This window comes from Laetiporus sulphureus (assembly GCF_001632365.1).
Source record: "Laetiporus sulphureus 93-53 unplaced genomic scaffold LAESUscaffold_4, whole genome shotgun sequence".
NCBI classification, from domain to species: Eukaryota; Fungi; Basidiomycota; class Agaricomycetes; order Polyporales; family Laetiporaceae; genus Laetiporus; species Laetiporus sulphureus.
In genome coordinates this window covers 817,609-838,540 of record NW_024468513.1, presented here as the reverse complement: position 1 = coordinate 838,540, position 20,932 = coordinate 817,609, and the positions used below count along the sequence as shown (strand labels likewise).

Below are 20,932 nucleotides of genomic sequence, written 5' to 3'. Positions count from 1 at the left end.
AGGTGCGCGCAGATCGCTTCCCAGTGCCACAACGTGTTACGCACGGAAAGCAGCGCGCTCCGCGAAGTGCTTCTTGGCGATATCGACGATGGGCGACAGAGGCGCATACAATGCGGTCTTCGTGGCCGTCGGTATAGAAATGACGCTCGGCCAGGACATTAGTCAAAAGTTGCTGTGCCGGCAGTCACGCAAGCAGTCAGCTGGCCGTCCACTCGTGTGAGATGCTGAATATGTCCTCCTTTGCTCGTGCCCTTGCCCTTGCCCTCGCTTCTCCCGCGCCGACAAGCATTGGAAGCCGCTGGTCCACATGGGAGTCTGCGCAGGTCGTGTCCCGCTTCTCGTATTCAACGGTGGAGAAAATGACCATTGGCCAAGCCGGTAGAATGGAAGGTAAATCGTGTCGCGTCCTGTTGCGAGTGCAGTCATGACAGCCATGCAAGGTTTTCGCAATTGCTAGCGTCCAGGACGGTGACAGTGCGGTCCGATACCGCATTGACCTGGCATGCAGTGGCACCTTCCAGCGTTCAGATACGCTTTCTACTTCCGAGATTTGCGCCTGGCTTGGAGGCAGCCTGGCTGTGTCCCTTATGGGGTCTGGTCGACATCGATGCACCTGGCTGAGTCTTGACGTTGACAGGATCGGACCAGCACCGTCTTGATCGGAGGATTACGTGACCATTGAAACTAAAGGAGGCTCGATGTATGAATGGCGCAGGTTTGAATTGGAGCAGAGTGACTCAGCCGCTGCAATGCGGGGTAAACTATGTTTTCTGCTTGGCCAAATGTGATGCGCTCCGCGTGTGATGTACGGCCACCATCGCGCTAGTACGCTTGATACACTTCAGAGTTCAGGGGATTCTTCTGGGGAGGTTATCATCCAAGCGATATGGATCGCCCCCGGTCCTGCTCGGGATCATCGGAGATGACTTACGCGATAGGCAAAGACCCTGTATTCTGTACGCTAGCGCGACATGTTATTCTGAGATATCGTGCTTGAAGGACAACAGGGTCCGACGCGACGCGAAGCCTAGATTGTCCAGGTTTGTTGCCGCTGTCGCTGTTGGCCACAACCGAGGCACTGTGGGTCCACACCGCCAAGGAAGGGCCAGCGCTGACGGCAGTTTCAATGGGCGAACTTAGTCAAGTACTAGCGAGTGTGATGCTGATGAACCTTGGGCCCACCGATGGTCACGTACGAGGGTTTCGTTTTATTGTTTATTTACTCTTAAATTTTCTAACAAAAAACACAGCGGCATGGCCATGCGGGAGTCGGGACGTGCAATAGATGGATGTCGCTGGGTCCGGGCCGGTATTCCGAGTGGCTAAGCGACGCCACACTTGCCATTTCGAGAGCGTGACTTGGGCGATGGCGCGTCTCGTCTACACTTTCGCTTCCAACACCGCTCTATCCCAAAGCGTCAACACAATTCGGTCGGTTGAAAGCACGCCTTCCCGCACTCAGATTACAAACGACGTTGCTCGGACATTACAGACGCTCGGTGGTCAATCAGGACTGAGAAGGGTGAGTGGCAGCTAGGCTGCCTTCGGGCGTGGCGCGGAGCAATGTTGCGTCTCACGCGTCGTGATACCCGGTAACCTCGTGGTCTGACAATAGTCCAGTTGCAGAGTACTAATCGCGTCCACTGCGATGTCGGACGCCTGCGGACTCGTGCGGTTGCTGAAGCCCGCACCGAGGACAAATCACACTCATCTACCGCCCGAATTATGGCTGGAGATATTTCGTTATGCCACCTACGTCCCCCGAATACGTGGTTTCAGCCCAGGCGACCCCTTTGAGCCCGAGCGTCCCTCCAACTTCGCGTGGGGGGTGAACACCCCTGTATCATCGTTCGCGACAAAGCGGTGTCTCGTCCTCGTGTGCAGAGCATGGCGCGCACTCGCGACTGAATTGCTCTACGAGCATGTTGTCGTCAACAGCAAGCGGCGCGCAACCTTACTCCTGCGGACCCTACATGAAAGCGACCTCGAGGCACAAAGGCGAGGCGCGCAGATCGTAGGCTGTGAAAGACCAAAGGGCCACGCTCAGTTCATTCGACATGTGGAGATCCGGGACTGCGCGCGCACATCGAGGACGGAGGCGTTTTGGATGGCAGTCGCCGCCATACTATCGATGTTGCCTGATCTCCGCGTCCTTAGCGGAATCTGGGAGCGACCTCTCTCACAGAACCTCGTCGAGATCTTCTCGCGTTACCTCGGAAGTACGATCCACCGACTGTACTGGGAGGAGGCGCCCGTCGGTGGCGCGTCCGTGCTGACAGAGTCCCTACTGAGGAAGTTTCACTCCCTCCGAGTGCTCGATATCCGGAGGCTAAAGCTGAAGACACCACAAGAGTTCCTCGAGAAAGCTGCCGCACATATATCACTTCCTTTCGTAATAGATCTGCTGCTTCCAACGTGCCCTACGCTCCTTGAGTTTGCAGCTAAGCTCGAACTGCCGCGCCTCCACCGGCTCGTCATTGACACAACGAACGTGGGAGACCATCCGTCCTCCGTCGTTCTATCTGCACTCAACGGCATGCTGGCCGTGCATGGAAACAAGATCACTATACTTGAACTGCTTCCGATAACATCTGCTTCGTACAAGCCGTGTCTTATTAACTTCACCACATTCCTCCAGCCCGATGTTTGTCCTATCCTTGACACGCTTGTTTTCGACTGTCGAGAGGAGGTGCTGTGTGCAGCTGCCCCGCACAGTGCCTGCTCCTGGCCCAAGTCAACGTCATCGCCCGCTAGACCATCGCTTCCCGCGTCGCCCACGCCTTCCTCCGGCACGCCGATGCTTTCGCACCCGCACCCAACACTCCGCCGGATTGGCATCCGCGAAATGGTGATGAGACACCTCTACCCGAACCGCCCTAACCATGCCCAGCAACATCTTCACGCATTCCTCACGCACCGGGCGCTCTTCCCTGCCCTCGAGACCGTGCGCACACTCGGTTTCCTCGTGGATGCATCGACGGACCCATTCGCGCGGGACATATTCATTTGGTGGACGGAGAAATATGAAGAACAGGGCATCGATTTCCAAGACGGAGAAGGTGTCGTCTGGCTATACACTGATCCGGTGGAAGGTCAGGAAGTCCAGGAAGTGGCGGAGGAGCAGCTTGTCCCCGGCAACTTTGCGAAACTCGTGCACAAAAGTGACGCGAAGGAACTCACTGCGGCCAAGTGCTGAGGCCGAGAGAAGTAGGAAACAAATCAGAACGAGAAAGAGAAGAATGACAACCGATAAGACGGGAAGAATATCGGAATCCATAATCTCTCAACGACAACACGTCCCGAGATCGCACTTGTATCATGTTTTCTTTTTGCGTTACCGCATTATTTATCTGTATCCGGCGATGCAAGCTCTGCACAAAGTATGTATTTGTTATCGGCACACTAGATTACAGGATGATATATGCATAGAGATAAACGTGAATGACTGAGACGGCTACGCGTTATGACGAGTGATATGCAATGACTTTATGGGGAGCAGTGAGGCAAAACGTAGACATGCGAGCAAGTGAGGGATACGACACGATGAGTAAAAGTTACACCGATGGGAAGCAGAAGAGAACCAACGGAACGAGAGAAAAGGAAGTCCGACATGCAACGGCAATCCGGCCTTTACCACTCAAACTCGCTGCAGGGAGATTAGACACCGTCGAAGCGGACAGCTGACGTCACATACCCAGTACACTTCGCGAAGAGGTAATCTTTCCCATTGATGTGAATCATGCCGTCCTTGAGAATACATTTCCACTTGTTCTTGACGCGCGCGACCTGCATGAAGATAGATGATCCGCAATCAATCATGTCGTAACTCCTGCTCCTACACGCTTACCTTATCGTACGTGCAGAAGACAATATCAGTGTCGGCAGCACCGCCTTCCTCACCGTCGTCATCATTGTCCGTATCCGTATCATCTAAATCACTGTTTATGGCTTCATCATCCTCAGTTCTCGGGGCAGTCTGCACCGGCTGAGGCAATGAAGGATGCGAGGAGCGCGGCGCGTAAGCTTGACTTGGAGGTGGGGAGGGCGAGTCCGAGGACGACGAGGATGGTCCATCCACCTGCGGAATGCGAGCCTGAGGTGCAGAGTGTTGAGGTGCAGGCCCCGGCGGGGGATAGCGTGCCGTAGGAGGTGCAGGATGACTGGCATACGTCATGTTGGTGGGTTGCCGTGCCCCTGGGATCTGAGGACCGGGCAATGGTGGCATGCCATACGCAGTCATGCCTTGTCCATTCAACATATACCTGTTCTCGACTGGCTCAGACTTGACCTGGGGCCCTTGGTGGGCATGAGTATGTGTCTGGCCGTATGGATTGTGCGGTGGGTAATGCGGCGTGGGCAATCCGTGCATGTGCGCGTGCATAGGGTGTGGCGGGTACGAGGGATGAGTTGGGTGTGCCGCCGCCGCCGCCTGTGGTGGCAGCGCGGGACTAGGCTCGAACTCGGCCACATGGGAAGCGATAACCTTGCTCTCCCATTTCTACGGGACGATGAAACACGTGTAAGGGAAGGAACGGTCAAGCTCACTCACATGCTGGAGCTCAGCAAGGATGTCCTCGCTGACACCATATTCCTCGAACTCGGGTTGTATATTCTTCATCACATCGTCGATGACTTGACGATAGACGTTGGGCTCACCGGGGGCGGACGTCACTCAACTGAAAGGCTATGGACATATGCGCGGTGGGCAGCTCACCACTAGTTTATTGGACATGGCTCAACGCGCGGCTCCCTGGATCGTCAACAACAACGAGCTGAAAGGGGGCGGGGCGTGGTGGAAGTAGGAAGTGAGGGGGTTGCATTTATACAAGGTTGCGATAGGCAGAAGCGTTCGGACTCCGCATTCAGCTCCGCCCATCACCTGATTCCCACGCACGGACCATCTGTGGCATTAGCGCGCGAGCGCGCAGTGCAGCTCCATACTATCATGATGCTCCTCCTCCATCACTTCTTCAATGCACTGGTTCTTCTCCATCCCCTTTACATGCGCTTGGAATGAGGCACAGATCCACTGACGTAGATGGCGCAAAAGGCTTAAGAGGCGGTTCGCGTCGGATGGAATCACAATCATCCCTGCGTTCTGGTTGAACCCATATATCAAGTGAGACTAGTCAACATATCTATTTTGTTTGGAGTTGATCGTGCGTACTCGCAGACATGCCACTTTTCCACTCTTCCACGCAGGAGCGAGAAGAGCCTACGCCTGCACCTACGCAAACACAGGAGCCTTCGCGTAGTCGCAGCATTTTTTCGCGTCGCTCCGACCCATCAGACTATGGCCAATCAGCCAGTAGCTCTACTCATGCAAACAGCTCTCGTTCGGGTGGTAGCTTCTTCCGTCGTCACCGCTCATCGTCCCTCGATTGTACCCATGACGATCCGAAGAATGATCCCTCTATCGTCTTCGCTCGCCAGAAGGTCACTGAGGCCGAGGCTGCCGAGCGTGAGGCTGACAGAGCTTTGATGCAAGCTCGCGCTGCGGTACAAAGTGCGAAGGAGCACGTTAGGAATCTGGAAAGAGAGATTTCGGAAGAGTAAGCGATATCGTTGATGAGTGTCTGTCTTGTCTGCTCTGACAAAGTCATAACAGCGCTAAGCGTGCAAAGGCCAAGCAGTCAGAGGCTAAGAATGTTAGCAAGAGTGCAAAAGCTTTGGGAAGGCACGGCTGAATGCGTGATGCCTCTGTATCATTAGATGGAATTGTCATGTCTCCGACACTGGATACCCTTCTAACCAGTTTGTGTTGTACTTCGTATGCAATACCTCCTCAATGTATTCTTCATATTCCATAGCGTGTCTCTTAGTTGGAGTGGCCTGAAAGCTCTATGAATTAAACCAGTAAGGAGTCTCTGTTCTGACATCCATTGAACCAGTGCATGCAGACATTTGTGTTAATCTAATATCTTTGATTAATAACCGCTGGACAATTATCGGCATGAGATTCGTTCAAATAGATGCCACTGTGAAAGCGGCCCGCGCCTATACCACGAATGGGGGACTGAGATCTCGAGACTTCGATGCCAGTTACGCTAGTAGCAGCACGCCGCATCGAGGTTGGCATTGATGACAGTCGGGCATCTGAGATACGATGACAGCATATCACTTTTCACAGCGTCATGCAGGACCCCGTAGCTTGACAGCCTCAGCTTGCAAGTCCTAAGGCATTCCTCTGCAAATAATTAGGTGTAGCCTCGGATGGTACCGCGCGAAGTATGGTCTTCCTATCGTCGTCATTTTGCCTCGGCACCATTCCACTCCATCACGCAGAAAACATGGCATCCGCGAGCACCGATATGGACTTCGTCGCGGATCGGGAAGCTCTAATGGATATATTGATGAGTAATCATGATCCATCCCCGCTGGGTAGGGTGCATACGTAGCAGGCAACGTCATGGACCATGTCTTGTTCGCCTTGCATTCTGCAGCTCGGCGAGCAGCGGCAGCACCTGCGCCCATCCCTACAGCTGCGCCTTCCCGGAATATGTTGTGTCTAGATTCGGGAACAAACGGTCCGCGATCTGCGCCACTCGCTGTGGGCACGCAGGCCGGCCGAGATCGATGTATCTGAGCCCATGAGACATGATGGGAAACGCTTCGAGCGGCGACTGGCCGGCACCCATGACGCGAGGGAGCACGAGCTTCCTCAAATCGGGACAGAGGCGAGCGAGATGGACTATGCAGTCGATGGGAGGTGGGCTGTGTAGCTGGAAGTAGTATTGAAGCTGCTTGAGCTTTGGCCATGCACGCGCCATTTCGAGAACCTCCCAATCCTCGAGGAGCAACGACATGCGCTCGATATGCCATGAAAAGAAGAGACATTCTAAGTCATGTAGATCGAGAAGAGGTCGAATGATGCGCAAAACATACTCCTGTTTATCGATGAAGTCCGAGGCCTGGAAGAATGCTGTGGTGAGATGTACCTCACGCACAGATCTTGTGAAACGTGAGGATATAGTGCCGATCGTTTGGCACCAAATGTTCTCGATGCCATCCGCGACATCGCCCTACGTTTGACAGATCTTCACAGTACGCAATCGAGGTGATATGATTGAAGTAATGAGCTGCATGATGCCTGACAGCTTGCCTCTCATGTTCAGCGTCTGCAAGCCGGCAAACCCTCTGTGAGAGGCAATATCGTCATATGCGCCAACCTCGACTGCAAGATCTACTAGATTGCCTAGTTTGGATAGGTGACATAGCAAGCCGAATGTGGCAGTGGAACGACACCGAGATACATCCACATGGGATAACTCAGTCAGACCAGCCATGGACGTAACTGAGAGAATTCGGGAAGTGGGGAGGTACGGCCCCGTTCCTTGACATAAGATCTGCAGGCTGCGCAGATGTGGCGCCATGGAGCCAACCTTATGCAGCAGCATTTGGGGACGTCATCTGTGGGAAATGGTGGGTGGACGCAACCAGTTGTGTCCCGTAGCTTGATTCGCAGCCGGCGAACGGAGGGAGACATCATTGAGACCAATTCAGCATCGTTTATTCGGTAGTGATCCGGCTGTCCGTAATCCAGCAGCACGTTCCCACTGAATTCCTTCAGCGAGGGAATGAGGGGTCGGCCATGACTAAAATGGGTGAGCGATTGAAACACTGCTGCATCAATGTTACTTGTGCCTGCGTCCGTGATGATGCGCACGCGTCCGGCAAAGTACCGAAACCGCGTCCATTCGAATGCATCGATGTCTCCGTTAAGAATCTGTAATTAGATGTTTAGACCCTCCGCGAGAGCAAAGCGATCTTACTCACATGAACAGCAGAGTGAAAAGCGTATGAACTCCTGCGTTCACTATCAGGAACTGCAATGGCCATGAAGGACGAGAACAGCGCCAGGAGCGGCAGTAAATCGTCAAGCACCTTCCATAACACGCTTAATGCGGGATCAAGAAACCTTTTGCATGCGCGAGCAGCGCGGGAGAGTGTCAATCGGGCCTCCGCCAAAAACCTCGACCAGAATGTCTGACACGGTGAGAGCGGGATGTGGAACCACTGTGGCAGCAGGACTACTTGAGTAGCACGAGTAGAGGACGGGGTCCAGAGTTCACATCCTTTTAGATGCTTCAAGTTGTGTGACCTCCGTTGCTGGTACGTGGTATGTCAGACAGGGTACATCGGATGCTTGCTCTCGGACGGTCCAGAGTTCTATAACCCGGGCCGCCGTGCCGCCGGGTTGCGGTATACCACGACCACGTGATCGCGTCGCCACCTGGCCTGCTCCGAGTCCGCGGCCGCGGCAACGTGGACGACAGGGACCGTACCACTGCCACTGCCCTAGCCTCATGGAGTCGGCGATTCCAAAATTCACCTCTTCTACTGGATGTGTCCCCGCAGGACACTCCCAACCTAAAGTCTCTAGCAGGGAACTTTATTTGCAACTGCATGCCCATTGTCTTCAAATGATCAAGAACATTCCTTGATGTGTCTCCCACTATTTACACATCGTTGAAGGCCTTCTTAATCAGTGGTTGCTTAGCTCGACGCCGTATTGCGTGTGTTCCACATGCGGCTGCTGTACGCAAATCAATGCTTGGTAATCAATCGATATCAGCTTTCGGACAGGTCACTTCACATCATGTCAAAATTGATTTCGAAGGATACCATCGCGACTTCTTCGTGATCGGACGCGCTGATAACATCTCTCTCCGATATACCGCGCCATCTTGTTCTCGAATCGTTCTGCAGTGAAAGAGCTAGAGGATGAGAGAGGTATGCCTTTTCATGTGGGGCGCTCTCTTACGGCAATACCAATATCAGAAGCGACATTGCAGGCAATATCTTACTCTCGCTGAAGGATATAGTTGTGTTGCCAGAACATACCGTCTGCAGGCGGCTGCCGCATCCAGTGCGATAGGCAATTCGAGGGCCACACTCGACGGATATTCGCAGGGAAGGCCACATCAGTGGCTGTCAGGAATTCCGGAAACCTCGATGCCGTGTGAGATATTATGGGCACACATTAATTTCCGCGTTCAAGCGATCTGGCCGTGCCACAAGAAGTGGCAATCCGGGCAGAGTGCTCTTAGCAATGGATGGCGTGGCCGCATGCAACGTCGCCATTGGACAAGTTTCTTGGATAGCAAGCAATCGTGCGCACGTACAATGCATGGCTCCATGACGCAGCTCGTGGGCTGAGTGCCACACGAATAACTGGCTCGTGTCGTTGTAGCCGAAAGATCAGAAAGGCAATTTACTTCCGCGACCTATGGGCGGAGATTGAAAGACACTCGGTAATCATGAGGTGTGGGGACGGCAGTGGACTGCCCTGTTGAGGACTGGCGAGCCACTCACGCGTCAGGTGCACGGCCACAAAGGTGTCAACATCCGAATATATATGTGGTCGCAGCCACCTGTGAAATGTGCAAGTTTTCCGCCCTTCCTTTTGTCCTACTAGCCCGAGGCAATCTGCACTGGCTGCTTATAGCTCGACAACCCTCTCTTGCGCATCTAACCATCCGATCAGAGTAATTCGCCAAACCATCATCAGTGAGCGCCACACTAGTATCATCTAATCATTCTATCCAACTTGATTTTCGTTTTAGGATCCAGAATGAGCATAGCGAGCTTTCTTGAACTTACTTTCTCCACAGAGAAAGTCGGTCGCAATTCGACTGGCTACATGTATCAACCTAAGCCATGCTTGCAGCATGTAGACTTTACAGCCATCCTGGATAATTGCTGGGACGTGATGACGAGCGGTGAGATCCACAAGATAACTGATGGCGAGCAAGGCATTCAGTGTGCGCATGCGTATAAGTATCAATCGGTCAGCATCCTTGTTATCGTCAACCTATCAATTTGATACTCACGTACTTCTGACAGATGCAATACCTCGAAAACACCGCGCTTTCAGGAACAAACACCATCCTATACTCGACCTCTTGGCGTCAAGATGCCAATAAGTCGGATACTTGCGGCATTTCCATTGATATATTCGATTATCGTGATCATCTGGCACATCCACTCGACGACTCTTCTGGGCAAAAGCCACTCAAGGCTGCTACGCCGCCCATCAATCTCCACCTTGACATTATAACTCCTGATATGGAGGACGCCTTTTACGTCCTTCCAAAATCATTGTTGTCTGAGCTAGAAGCCGGGGACATTTGGAGAGTTTCCTACGAGTATGCAAATGCAGAGCTGGAAACAACATGGCCAGTGACGGTGAGCGTCGATCATCAGGTCTATAGTGTACTGGGCTTACAGATGACGCTCAGGATGGGGAGCTTCACGTTGGCATTTCCATTGAATCGGCATGGATGAACTGCCTTCGGGCCTCACAGACACAAAAGAAGTGGTATGTCTTCAGTATCGTGATTGCAAGTGTAGTTCGACCAACATCCTTGCATAGCGTTCCCCAGCGGCTTCCTCCACCACCCTTGCAGTCGAGCGTGACCTCTACTACGTTGACCTGGCAAGACGTTGCTGGATATGGATCATCGGTCTGGTCAACAACTTCGCGTACGTCGGGATGGGTCAATGCTCTCTGTTCCCTCGCATCTGCACCTGTTGGCGTTTCATCCTGCGCTGATTGTTCGCCCGCACCATCGGCGTCAGCATCATCCTCTGGGTCGGGCATCAACACCCCTCGCAACGCGTCCTCCGAAATACACGGCGGGCCATCTGCAGGAGCATTCCAAGAGCATTCTCAACAAGAGCAACGAGTCCAAGCTGAGAACGCATATCCCTGTCTTCTTGAGTCAGGCGAGCAGTCAATGCATAGCACCAAAGGCGCGAAGCCACTGGCGCCTTCGGATCCGTCCAGTCTTCACAACAGCTCAGAGACAAGGATGCCCATGGGAATACCTGACGTGGGCTGCACCTCGGCGACACAGACATATAGAAGGCATCTTGCTGCCTTTCTATCACAAGCTGCGAGCCATCGTACTCTTCGCTTTAGTTGCTAATCAATCAACAAGCATTTGAATGGCTCGGAGCCTGTCAATGACACTGGCGCCTTGGCTCGACGGTATGGAGAAGAATAGGAGGCGGAGACAAATCAGTCCGAGCAAAGGTGTCCGCATGGAATGCGCATCTCAAATATGAAGAATGCAGCTGACAGATTACTGCATTTCCCCAATGTTCAAAAAACGAGTTTCCGATTCTGTACTGGCATCCTGAAATGTATTTTAAATAGATCTAGAGCTCTGATAGAATGCACATCCTTGGGACGGAACAACCGCAGTTTTCACCCCTATGAGCAAGCTTAAGATGATAGAGCGATATTGTCTCCATCGGTCAGCTCATCCGGGACCTCATACTAACTCCGGAGCCCTCTTGATGGAGTCACATTGCACGAGCGGGCATGAACAAACTTTGAGCTTGACACTCGCTCGCAGTGGCGTAGCAGCATGTAGCACAACAGTTGAAACGGCATGCATTGAACCAGAACAGACTTCGCTATAAATTGCGAACCCGACGGAAGCAAAGGAGTTCGAGATGTTGCGGCCAATGGCTGAGGTTGCCGCGTGCCGCGGGCGAAAATATTTTCCATGCGCCACTTTCGCGTTAGCGCCCAATGGAATGTTTCGCCAACGATCACCAGGATACCATCAATAATATGTCGACCGTACTAAGTCCTATCCGTCGTCGCATTTTTTTTTGGCACTCATGACATCTTTGATGGACGCAAGTCGGTCTAACAGCGACAGATCCAATGCAAAATGCATCGCCCTCGCCAACCCTCTTGACGGCCAGCGTTGCCAACAGAATAGGAACGGCAAAATGGAAGCTGACTGACTCGGGCTTCTATCATGCATTTGCGCGCCCGAAACCGCTCGTGTAGCCGCCTTGCATATAAGAGACCTCATGGCTGCAGCAAATGGCCTTACGAATCTACGGACGTCGTCGGACGCTGGCAGTCATGGTGCGCTATGGGGATGCCACCCCCTTCATAATCTTGGGACTTTATCTTTCCCCGGTTGCCGATGCCAGGATTCGTCGAACCCCCGGCGTACGCAAGTTGCCATATCAGTACGAAGGACCAATCGTCGATAAAAGCGGGGCCGAGCTTCCACCGCTGGATACCACATACTATTTCGATCAATTGATCGACCATAATAACCCGAGCCTCGGAACATTCGAGCAGCGTTACTGGCATACTTGGCAGTTCTATGAATTCGGTACGTTTCCACGGTGCATATCAAACATGCACGTCGTTGAACCTGGTCACGGCAGGCGGTCCCATAGTTCTCACGACACCTGGGGAGCAAAATGCCGACGGATTTGAGACTTTTCTGACAAACGCTACTATTGTCGGACAAATCGCAGAGCAGCAGAATGGCGCAACAATCGTGCTTGAGCATCGCTACTACGGCGAATCGAACCCGTTCAACGACCTGTCCGTCGCGAGTCTCGAGTACCACACAATCCAGCAGGCTATCGATGATCTCGTATATTTTGCCCAAAACGTTAAGTTGCCAATGCCTGGCGGAGACCAAGTCACGCCGGACCAAGCACCGTGGATTCTCGTCGGAGGGAGCTATGCCGGTGCATTGACCAGCTTTACAATGGTCAAGTACGTCTTGCCGCATTGCTGCCGTATCGTCGCTCACGAACAAACCTGGCTGACAGTAAGCCTGGAGTGTTTTATGCTGCGTGGTCATCATCCGGCGTCGTCGAGAGCATTGTGTGCGTGCCTAAAATTCCTTTTTCGCCCGCCTAGAACACCAACGCCGTCTCTGTAGAAACTACTGGGGATATTATGATGTAATTCGCCAGCACATGCCGCAAAACTGCTCTGCGGACATACAGAATGTGATCAAATATATCGACGAAGTCTTGTTGTCTAATGACGCGGTCGCCATCGACTTCGTGAAGAACACGTTCAACTTGAATTTGGCGCACCTCGACGATCTAGCAGCTGCTCGTGAGTGATGAAGTTTTCATATAATCGGCTGTCGTTGACGCTTTAGTTCTTCAGTACAGTACCCGGTAGCGGAATGGCAGGAACTTCAGCCTGCTCCCGAACTGACGGATCTCACATTCTTTGGTTTCTGCGACGCATTGGAAGTGCAGGATGGAGCAAGCGCTCCGGAAGGCGGGTGGGGCGTTAATCACGCTTTACCTGCCTGGGGATCCTGGTGGCAAAACAAATACTATCCGAGTTGTAAGTGGCTCTACAAACTGGATGTTCTCGCCAACTTGATACACCCTCATTGTTTAGCCTGTGGAGACTTGAGTGCCGAGTCAGTTTTACCCTCCGCTTTCTCTATTCAATATCTGATGCTGGGCGATTTTGTAGAGACTGCTTCGGCACCTATGATGCCTCTTCGTCGAGATATACTGACGTCGCCGTCGACAACGCGGAACGTTCCTGGTACTGGATTGTGTAAGCCTGTCATCGTCTGTCTTGTCGGGTGCACGATGACCTGATGACGTACGAATGTGAACGCAGCTGTAACGAGATGGGTTTTTTCCAAGGTGGCGCACCCAAGGATACTCCGAGTATTGTCTCTCGCTTGGTGCAACCGATTTGGTATGAGGTCAGTCATGGTAGAGCTGTTGAGGATCACGTTGTCTAAAATGGGCCGTCAGCGTCAATGTGTCAACTATTTCCCAGAGGCCTTCAGCAGTCCTCCTACACCGCAAGTCAACGTGACAAACCAGGATTACAACGGATGGTTCGTGCAAGCCGATCGGCTGTTTTTCGCAAATGGCGAACGTGAGTAACTTCCATGTGTAGAATGACTTACGTTTACGTTACGTCGATCCCGGCGGACTATAGGCGACCCGTGGCGGGATGCATCAATGTCTGCTGATGGCACGAACTTCGCTAGCACCTCCCAGCAACCTATTGCCGTGGGAGATGGGTTCCACTGTTCCGACATGTACGCAGTCAACGCAGAAGCCGATTCGACGATCGCTGCTGTGCAAAGTGCTGGTCTGGAGGCGATGAAGGGCTGGTTAGCTGACTGGCAAGCTCCAACTCGCTGAAGTTGGTCAGCAGAGTCCGAAGGCGATACAACGTATTTATGTGTGTATCCAGAGTTCCTAATTTGTTCGATGGTGTCTTCTGCTGTTCACAGGAATGTTTAATAGATGACATCTATACCCTGCTCGAAATTCACGTCCCGTTTGCATGCACACGTAATGACTAGAGCTCAGGCAACATCACAGTTCGGGGGGTCCCCGACTCAGCTGACTACTGCTCTCGTCATCGTCGCGCTGATATGATGCATGTTGTAATTTAGGACGCATATTGGGACTCTAATATAGGCTCAGGCTACTGTGCCGTCTTTCGGTGTTGTTTTGAAAGCAGCAAGTGGCTATTCTGATGATCCGCAGGTACGCTGAAGTGCTGACTAGCTTCACACTGAGGTGTGCAGCCTACGATATAGTTGACTCTCGCTGTCAACATCTGCACTTTCATATAGTAAGTTCGTCTCTTTCAAGCTGCCTGACATCTTACGATGTTGTTGTGAGCGTCATGTATGTAATCCCGATTTCATCGAGTTGATGCTCTCTCACATCTCCCGTATCAGTGACTTTTGGGGCTACTTCGATATCATCCATAAGCACGTGCTGCAGCACTGCTCAACAATCGTGCAGGTTGTGCCTAATGACGCAAAGATGTTTCACTCGGTCATGAATGTATTCGGTATGGCTGTCATACACGCTCAGTATATTTCAGCTGCTCATGGACTCGTCAGCATTCAAATATGATGTTCGGAAAGCTTACAAGATCATATGATCCCTCCCACGGTGCAGCATCCTTTATACAGTGAGTGTCAGGCACTGCCGCCTTTCTATCTCGTGTGATGCATTGGAGATGAAAGAAGGCGTCAATGCAGCTATTGGGGATAAGTAGGAACAGATTATGCTCTACCCGCGTGGGATCCTGGCGGCAAAACGCACACAACCTGAGAGCGTAATATGCTCGAACGAGCTGATTTTCTTCCTTCCCGTAATCTGTGGGAAGATCTTTTCGAAGTGAGCTTTCTCCACTTTCTAGACGAGCCGTTCCTGAAGCGCAGCTCATTAGGGAACGTTTCGGCATGTCCACGCCTTGGCGTCAATGTACAATGATGTATCTGTCAACGATGAGCGCCGTTCCTGATTCTGGATTGCAACGGTGATGGTGTGTCGCAGCTGTCACCAGATGGACCTCTTTCAGAACGGTGCGCCCATGGGCGTGCCGAGCGTCGTATCTCGCCTGATACAACCGGTACACTGAGAGGTAAGTCGCTATTGTTTGGTTCACACGGAAGCTCTCTTCATGAATCTCAGCGCTGCGTCACAATGTGTAAGCTACTTCCCGGCAATCTACAGCAATCTCCCTGTGCCGACATTGGGATTGACAGACAAAATTAGTACGAGGGGCGGTTTGTGCGTGCTGACCATATCTTCTTCGTCAACAGGAGCATGCGCAGCCTTCACAGTATAATGACACAGTGAGGGCCTGACCACGTAATCCTTGTAGGAGATCTATGGCATGACGTGGTAATGTCTATGGGATGCAACTTGTCGGAACAGAATCACAGCCTATGGTGGTCGGGAATGGGCATCGTTACTCTGATTTGTTCACTTCGCGCCATGCTGTTCTTTGGATTGGCTGTCATGAAGAGCTGGCTGGAAGAGCGGAGGCCTCCGGTGATATGATGTGTCTCCGAATTCGGACGGCACATGACCTCGATTACAGGACTTGGGCCCGGTGACCTACCCGTGCCACTTGGACTATGTTCCGATTACCCTCACGGGCTCACCGACGCGGCGAGAGAGCCTCATGTACATTCAGTGTAAATCTGGCAATTCATTCAAGACGAACGCTGTCGCAAACTGGGGAGGGCCAACTCGGTGACTGTGCCTAATCAGATGCCATCAAAACGTGCTGACAAGTTGTGGCCCGCCGCAGTGTTAGCCTCCAGCGACATTGATTGCTCTACCAGAAGCTCATGAGCGGCGGGTCTCGTCCTGCGTACATTACTCATTCATTTCCGAAAGACTATGTGAAACAGGGATTGATACTAGGTCTAGTGACATGGATCATGATCCTGTCAGTAAGCTGCTAGCGAAATCCGAATTCGCCACCCATTCTAGAGCACCAGCTTAACGGAATTGAGCGTAAGCGGTATCTCACTTGTGAGCTCTGTCGCGGTGAGTGGGATCTTCTTTTGATGCCTCTTCATTTGACGTTCTATGCAGAATGTGCATTCACTTAGGGGGGGTTCAGATCTCATTTAGCACGTCGCGAAGAGAAGTTCATGACCTAAGAACGATAGTCCTGTGTGGCCTGGATGTATTCGTATAAGGTGCGCAGACTAAAAGCAAGCAACAGCCGTATGACGCCATGAGCATCGTACATCTCCGAATTCGTGCAGGTATAAAGGCGGCGCAATACCTTGCCATGAGGCTCAAGTTCTTTACATCTGGACGTCTCCGATCCCTATAACTGCCGACACACCTAGCCGTGCTCATGCCTCTCCTTACGCGTGTGTTCAAGTCTCTTTTGAGGAGCACGTTTTCCAACAGGCTGCGATCGTTATCGCCCTCAGTGATCGTTCTGCATGCGCGTACCTATTCGCTGGCTCCCATTCTTGACTCCACACCTGCATCCAAATATTTCCCTGCATTGAATGTTTTAGTTCCGACAGACACACCTTCTCCTCTTGCGTCTACTGATGAAGAGTCTCCATTGTCATTCATGGAGGAGCCTCTTGGGCTCCCTGCTTCTGAGGGGTTTGGTTACTATCAGGGTGGTCCCGGTGACCGCCTCGGACCAGGCGGCCGCTTCAAGCTGGAGAGCAAGCTCGGGCTCGGCGCCACTTCTAGTGTCTGGATGGCACGAGATCTAAGGTGAGCCGTCATATCGCATACGCTACTGATTGCACGATTGTTAACTTGTCCGATCTCTCATCGCGCGGTCATGACGACAGTAAGGACCAACATGTGGCTGTCAAGATCTTGACAGGCTATGCCACACGGATGAACCTCACCCACGAATTGCGCGAGTTTCACGTGCATCGTCGCCTTTGGGTACCTCCGGGTGCACCGGAGTCGTACTGTCAACGGATGATCGCAGGTTTCATCACACCTGGCATTGATCCCGAGGATGGCGAGCACCTCTGCTTGGCAATGGATCTGTTGGGTTCAAGCGTGGAGGAGCTGCGGATGATGGTTCCCTATGGCGTTTTATCTCTCCCCGTTGTCAAGCACATATTGCGCGATGTGCTTCGTGGAATGGCACATATGCATGCACGAGGCATTGTCCATACCGGTTAGTGTCAGTTGTCGACGTGCAATATGTCATTTGCTTACAGTTTCACAGATTTGAAGCCTGATAACATCATGACCGGCTTGCAATACTCCACTGCGACTCTCGACGAGTGGCTCAAGGACACCCCACCACGGACGTATCCACCTGAGAAGAGCCTGCGTCATATGGTGACGGCCTATGAGTCTCAGCCGCTCCCGCCGCCCCTCGCCAGCACATTGACGTCGCATACGTTCAAGATTGCGGACTTTGGCTGTGGTATGTTCTGTGTGTATGCATTGTATGTTTCACTGACGTCGCTTGTGCCAGCACAAATACTTTCGAACTGTACCAAGACGAACGATATCACCCCGCTCGGCATGCGTCCACCGGAGATCATCCTAGGCAAGAAGTGGGATGAGAAGATCGACGTGTGGACGTTCGGTTGCTTGGTAGGAGAACTGTGACCTTCTGCATTGTCCCCAATCTCACAGTCATCTCGATCTGCAGGTGTTCGAGCTGCTCACTGGCCAGCCGCTCTTCATGCCAATGGGCCCACCGGATGAGCCCATCGAACACTCGATGCTTTACCAGATGCTTTGTTTCTGCGGCGAGAGCTTCGACGAAGACTACCTGAAACAATGCTCTCAAGCATCGCAGTACTTCACTAAGGATGGTAAGTGGCTTGAATTGTCGTAGCGTTGCAGAACACTGAAGCGACTTCGTCTGATATGCAGGTCTTCAGAGATTGAAGGAACTCCAGACGCTCGACCCTATTACCTTCCAGGAACGCATTCGCGAGACATGTCTGCCGATCCCGCCTGCCGATATCGAGGGCGCATCGGCGCTCATGAAGCGGTGCCTGCGGCTGGACCCGGCTAATCGTGCGTCTGCGCAGGAGCTGCTGCAGGACCCGTGGCTAGCGCATTAAAGAGGATGTTATCTAACCCACTCCGTTTGTTATTGTATTTATTATCGTAGCGTTATCATACTGTACTTTAATGTCAACAGTAGTTCTCTCTATTTAATCATCCGATATTCGACATCACTCAAAAGGCTGCACATTTTATAGTGCTCTAGAAGATACATCAGGTGAACATGCACATACCAAAGAATCGTGGGGGAAGATAGAGTAAGTATACATTGCAATGTGAGAAGAATAGGCCGTCATGTGCATAATGTAAATTGTACAGAGGTCCGAGGGTGTGAGTTTGTGTCGTCTGCTCCGCATGCCTTCAGTCGCGCGAAATGTTTCGCATACTATCCGGCATCTCTAAGCACTGGAGCTGGGGCCATGCTTCCTGGAGAAAGGCTGCGACAACCGGGCGCGGCGGCGACGAGCTGACCAGCGAGACACTGTCCGTCGACGAAGAGCTCGGCACGCAGTGTGACGAAGTCCTCAACTGCTCAACGGGTATAATGCCCATCTCGAGGCTGTAATACAGGAATCGCATGTCGTGACCGCTGGACATGGCTTGAGCTGCACCGCGAATCTTGAGCTCCATTTGTTTCTGCTGTGCCTGCACGGCGACAACCGTTGCGTTAAGGTTACATGTCCCTTTGAGATATTGTGCTTACCCGTTCACGCGAGGTGCGAGAGTCAAGGACCGCTCGAACAGTGCGAAATGCGGCGGGCGACAGTTGGGGTCGTTTCCTCGCGGACGTCGCTCGAGCTGAAATTGCAGGTCCTGCATCAAGAACAGGCTGGTTCTCCGCCTGGATTCGGTCCGTTCGTATGTCAATCCAGACCAGTGATGAGGCTTAGCACCTGAAGGACCCACATCGTCTTTTGAGATCCTGGAAATGACATTTCCTTGCGTCTTCACGCTAGATTGTTCCACTTGCCGCTTCGTTTGTTTCTTCTTGGAGATACCGGAGCCTCGCATCTTTTTGGAACGAGATGCTTTAATCGGACGAGATTCTGGATCAGTCTTCTCCCACATCTTTGGCGCCAGGCCAGCGTCCTGTATTCTCGCAAGCAGTGGTTGACAGGCAGAAGTTGAGACGGCAGAGTGACCAGCACTAGTGGTTGTAGGAACCTCCATAATTCGAACAGTAGGGACAGGGTGTGCAGAACAGAACGTCGATGCGATAGACTGGGACAGAAGAGAGTCACAATGTTAAGCCCATCCGATTCCGAACAAAGTTGAACTTGCTCGGCTTACTCCGACGACATGTTGAACGTTCGTGTAATGTCACGGAGATGTCAAAACATTCAAAACGTACCGTATTCGGATGCATCCCTCCCTAATTGGGATCCACAAAACATATAGCAAGACGGATTGGAAGAGCGGCATCCCAGCATATTCAGTAAAGGCTGAAAGGATGGGATTTTTGTAATATATAAAACATTTCATGCATAAGTGTCATGATACAAGTGACCATCCCAATCACCTCGAGAATGAGACCGGACGATCGTCTCAGTACAAATTAGTAGCATCAGAGCCGAACATGTCATTTGCTAGTGTTCGTAGGATACCTCAATCCTTTCGAGTCGTAGGCACAATTCCACCTGTAAGAGTATTTGGCAATTCCTGGTCTCCAATCGTAGAGAGCAACGCGATTGAGCCTCCGACGAGGAGGATGAGCGCCACTACTGTGCCGGCAATCAAGGTGAAAGGGCTGAATGGAAGGGAGACATAAAAACCAGAGCAGAGGATAGGGATATATTCACGCACCCGCTGACATCTTTGCGCTCACACGCATTACCTGCCCAAAGCTCGGTACGCCCTCGGTCATCCGTCGTTGCAGCGCATGCACATACGAAACAAGTCCGCCCAGCCTTGCTCGCCTCAACACATTCCCCATGACTGCTGCAGGCGTTCGTGGCATTTCCACAAGCAGTGGCTGTGGTGTAGCATGTCGCGACGGCGTCAATCGGCTCTGCAGGTCCTGGCATGGGAGGAGGGAAGGGACTCTGCGGAGGCTGAAGCTCTTGGCGCTTCGCTTGGAATGCAGAGACGGGCACAGTCACCAAGGCAAGCTTCAGGCCACGCTTCTCGATGGCGCTAGAGAGGAGGCCCCGGATGGTCTCGGAAGCAAGACGATATTGCTCGCTGTCGCGTCCAAATTCCGCTGCGAGCTCGGCCAAACCCCTTAGCTCGACGGCTGCAAACTTGTCATTTGGTATGTCATCTGATTCCAAAAAGCCAACTATGGTAGTCATCTCCTCCAGAAATGTCTGGGATGCAGAGGATGGGACAGAGAAGATGTCGATAATGCGAGGAGCCTCGGTTGGAAGCTGAGAATGAGAGAATATATGCGAGTATGAATGGTGTGCACGGTCAAGGTATGTCGGGATGAGCGTAGCGAGTGAAGATGGCGACGGTTCATCGGAGAGGGAGAAGGACTCCTTAAAGGAAGAGGGAATGACACCTAGGAATCACACAATCGGTCGACCGAACCTCAAGCTGAGCCATGCACGACGTACCTACAGCGTCCTCCTCGTCGATGCTCAGCAGCAACGCACTTCCCGGTCCCTGTCCTACAAACGCTTCTTGCTTCGATGAGCCTGCGAACAGTTCCCAATCGTCCAGAGACTCGTAATAGTCCAGTCCAAGATGGCGAGACAATGCGGCGCCCGCTTGTTGCGCAGATAATTGTGAGGGTAGAGATACAGGTGGATTCAAGTACACGCGCACTGCTTGAGACACGCCAGCCAAGAGCAGACAAATCGAAAGTCCCTTCATGATGCAGGTTGCAGACACGGTGCGGCGC

The 20,932-nt window shown here is 52.4% G+C and overlaps 9 protein-coding genes across 9 annotated transcripts; 5 read left to right on the top strand and 4 right to left on the bottom strand.

Annotated features, from left to right (window-relative positions):
- Positions 1-1,366: 1,366 nt before the first annotated feature.
- LAESUDRAFT_747489 (uncharacterized protein) lies at positions 1,367-3,196 on the top strand (the record flags this gene model as incomplete). Its single annotated transcript, XM_040911476.1, has 2 exons — positions 1,367-1,522; positions 1,616-3,196. The coding sequence occupies 2 exons, from the start codon at positions 1,367-1,369 to the stop codon at positions 3,194-3,196; spliced, it is 1,737 nt and encodes a 578-aa protein (XP_040768632.1).
- A 434-nt stretch (positions 3,197-3,630) lies between these two features.
- LAESUDRAFT_734621 (transcription factor IIA, alpha/beta subunit) lies at positions 3,631-4,732 on the bottom strand (the record flags this gene model as incomplete). The annotated part of the gene is made up of 5 exons (XM_040910528.1): positions 3,631-3,646; positions 3,695-3,786; positions 3,848-4,498; positions 4,550-4,651; positions 4,715-4,732. The coding sequence occupies 5 exons, from the start codon at positions 4,730-4,732 to the stop codon at positions 3,631-3,633; spliced, it is 879 nt and encodes a 292-aa protein (XP_040768631.1).
- A 222-nt stretch (positions 4,733-4,954) lies between these two features.
- LAESUDRAFT_721277 (uncharacterized protein) lies at positions 4,955-5,814 on the top strand. The gene is made up of 3 exons (XM_040907987.1): positions 4,955-5,119; positions 5,174-5,552; positions 5,609-5,814. Exons 2-3 carry the CDS (start codon positions 5,176-5,178, stop codon positions 5,685-5,687), a joined length of 456 nt encoding a protein of 151 aa, XP_040768630.1. The 5' UTR covers positions 4,955-5,119; positions 5,174-5,175; the 3' UTR covers positions 5,688-5,814.
- A 662-nt stretch (positions 5,815-6,476) lies between these two features.
- On the bottom strand, positions 6,477-7,839 carry LAESUDRAFT_711308 (uncharacterized protein; the record flags this gene model as incomplete). Its single annotated transcript, XM_040906823.1, has 5 exons — positions 6,477-6,911; positions 6,948-7,022; positions 7,044-7,353; positions 7,383-7,726; positions 7,777-7,839. The coding sequence occupies 5 exons, from the start codon at positions 7,837-7,839 to the stop codon at positions 6,477-6,479; spliced, it is 1,227 nt and encodes a 408-aa protein (XP_040768629.1).
- A 1,461-nt stretch (positions 7,840-9,300) lies between these two features.
- On the top strand, positions 9,301-11,194 carry LAESUDRAFT_747485 (uncharacterized protein). The gene is made up of 5 exons (XM_040911475.1): positions 9,301-9,510; positions 9,567-9,790; positions 9,847-10,188; positions 10,242-10,321; positions 10,376-11,194. The coding sequence occupies exons 2-5, from the start codon at positions 9,575-9,577 to the stop codon at positions 10,929-10,931; spliced, it is 1,194 nt and encodes a 397-aa protein (XP_040768628.1). The 5' UTR covers positions 9,301-9,510; positions 9,567-9,574; the 3' UTR covers positions 10,932-11,194.
- A 463-nt stretch (positions 11,195-11,657) lies between these two features.
- LAESUDRAFT_721275 (peptidase S28) lies at positions 11,658-14,267 on the top strand. The gene is made up of 10 exons (XM_040907986.1): positions 11,658-12,146; positions 12,202-12,541; positions 12,598-12,654; positions 12,711-12,892; positions 12,947-13,132; positions 13,190-13,211; positions 13,268-13,354; positions 13,421-13,508; positions 13,561-13,687; positions 13,751-14,267. Exons 1-10 carry the CDS (start codon positions 11,846-11,848, stop codon positions 13,957-13,959), a joined length of 1,599 nt encoding a protein of 532 aa, XP_040768627.1. The 5' UTR covers positions 11,658-11,845; the 3' UTR covers positions 13,960-14,267.
- A 2,171-nt stretch (positions 14,268-16,438) lies between these two features.
- On the top strand, positions 16,439-18,146 carry LAESUDRAFT_643741 (kinase-like protein; the record flags this gene model as incomplete). The annotated part of the gene is made up of 6 exons (XM_040903806.1): positions 16,439-16,818; positions 16,899-17,239; positions 17,291-17,491; positions 17,546-17,667; positions 17,726-17,907; positions 17,963-18,146. 6 exons carry the CDS (start codon positions 16,439-16,441, stop codon positions 18,144-18,146), a joined length of 1,410 nt encoding a protein of 469 aa, XP_040768626.1.
- A 304-nt stretch (positions 18,147-18,450) lies between these two features.
- On the bottom strand, positions 18,451-19,260 carry LAESUDRAFT_755534 (uncharacterized protein; the record flags this gene model as incomplete). Its single annotated transcript, XM_040912037.1, has 3 exons — positions 18,451-18,735; positions 18,794-18,931; positions 18,997-19,260. 3 exons carry the CDS (start codon positions 19,258-19,260, stop codon positions 18,451-18,453), a joined length of 687 nt encoding a protein of 228 aa, XP_040768625.1.
- A 245-nt stretch (positions 19,261-19,505) lies between these two features.
- On the bottom strand, positions 19,506-20,930 carry LAESUDRAFT_672451 (uncharacterized protein). The gene is made up of 3 exons (XM_040905494.1): positions 20,646-20,930; positions 19,894-20,590; positions 19,506-19,837 (listed from the first exon to the last, which is right to left on the bottom strand). Exons 1-3 carry the CDS (start codon positions 20,902-20,904, stop codon positions 19,696-19,698), a joined length of 1,098 nt encoding a protein of 365 aa, XP_040768624.1. The 5' UTR covers positions 20,905-20,930; the 3' UTR covers positions 19,506-19,695.
- Between the last annotated feature and the right edge of the window lie 2 nt (positions 20,931-20,932).

Coding starts and splice junctions, on each gene's coding strand:
- LAESUDRAFT_721277 (XM_040907987.1), top strand. CDS start 5,176: ATGCCACTTTTCCACTCTTCCACGCAGGAGCGAGAAGAGCCTACGCCT. Junction 5,553..5,608: donor GAAAGAGAGATTTCGGAAGA/GTAAGCGATATC, acceptor AAGTCATAACAG/CGCTAAGCGTGCAAAGGCCA.
- LAESUDRAFT_747485 (XM_040911475.1), top strand. CDS start 9,575: ATGAGCATAGCGAGCTTTCTTGAACTTACTTTCTCCACAGAGAAAGTC. Junction 9,791..9,846: donor ATGCGTATAAGTATCAATCG/GTCAGCATCCTT, acceptor TACTTCTGACAG/ATGCAATACCTCGAAAACAC. Junction 10,322..10,375: donor TCACAGACACAAAAGAAGTG/GTATGTCTTCAG, acceptor ATCCTTGCATAG/CGTTCCCCAGCGGCTTCCTC.
- LAESUDRAFT_672451 (XM_040905494.1), bottom strand. CDS start 20,904: ATGAAGGGACTTTCGATTTGTCTGCTCTTGGCTGGCGTGTCTCAAGCA. Junction 20,591..20,645: donor CGACGAGGAGGACGCTGTAG/GTACGTCGTGCA, acceptor TGTGATTCCTAG/GTGTCATTCCCTCTTCCTTT. Junction 19,838..19,893: donor GAGCGCAAAGATGTCAGCGG/GTGCGTGAATAT, acceptor CCTTCCATTCAG/CCCTTTCACCTTGATTGCCG.
- LAESUDRAFT_721275 (XM_040907986.1), top strand. CDS start 11,846: ATGGCCTTACGAATCTACGGACGTCGTCGGACGCTGGCAGTCATGGTG. Junction 12,542..12,597: donor ACCAGCTTTACAATGGTCAA/GTACGTCTTGCC, acceptor CCTGGCTGACAG/TAAGCCTGGAGTGTTTTATG. Junction 13,212..13,267: donor TGTGGAGACTTGAGTGCCGA/GTCAGTTTTACC, acceptor GCGATTTTGTAG/AGACTGCTTCGGCACCTATG.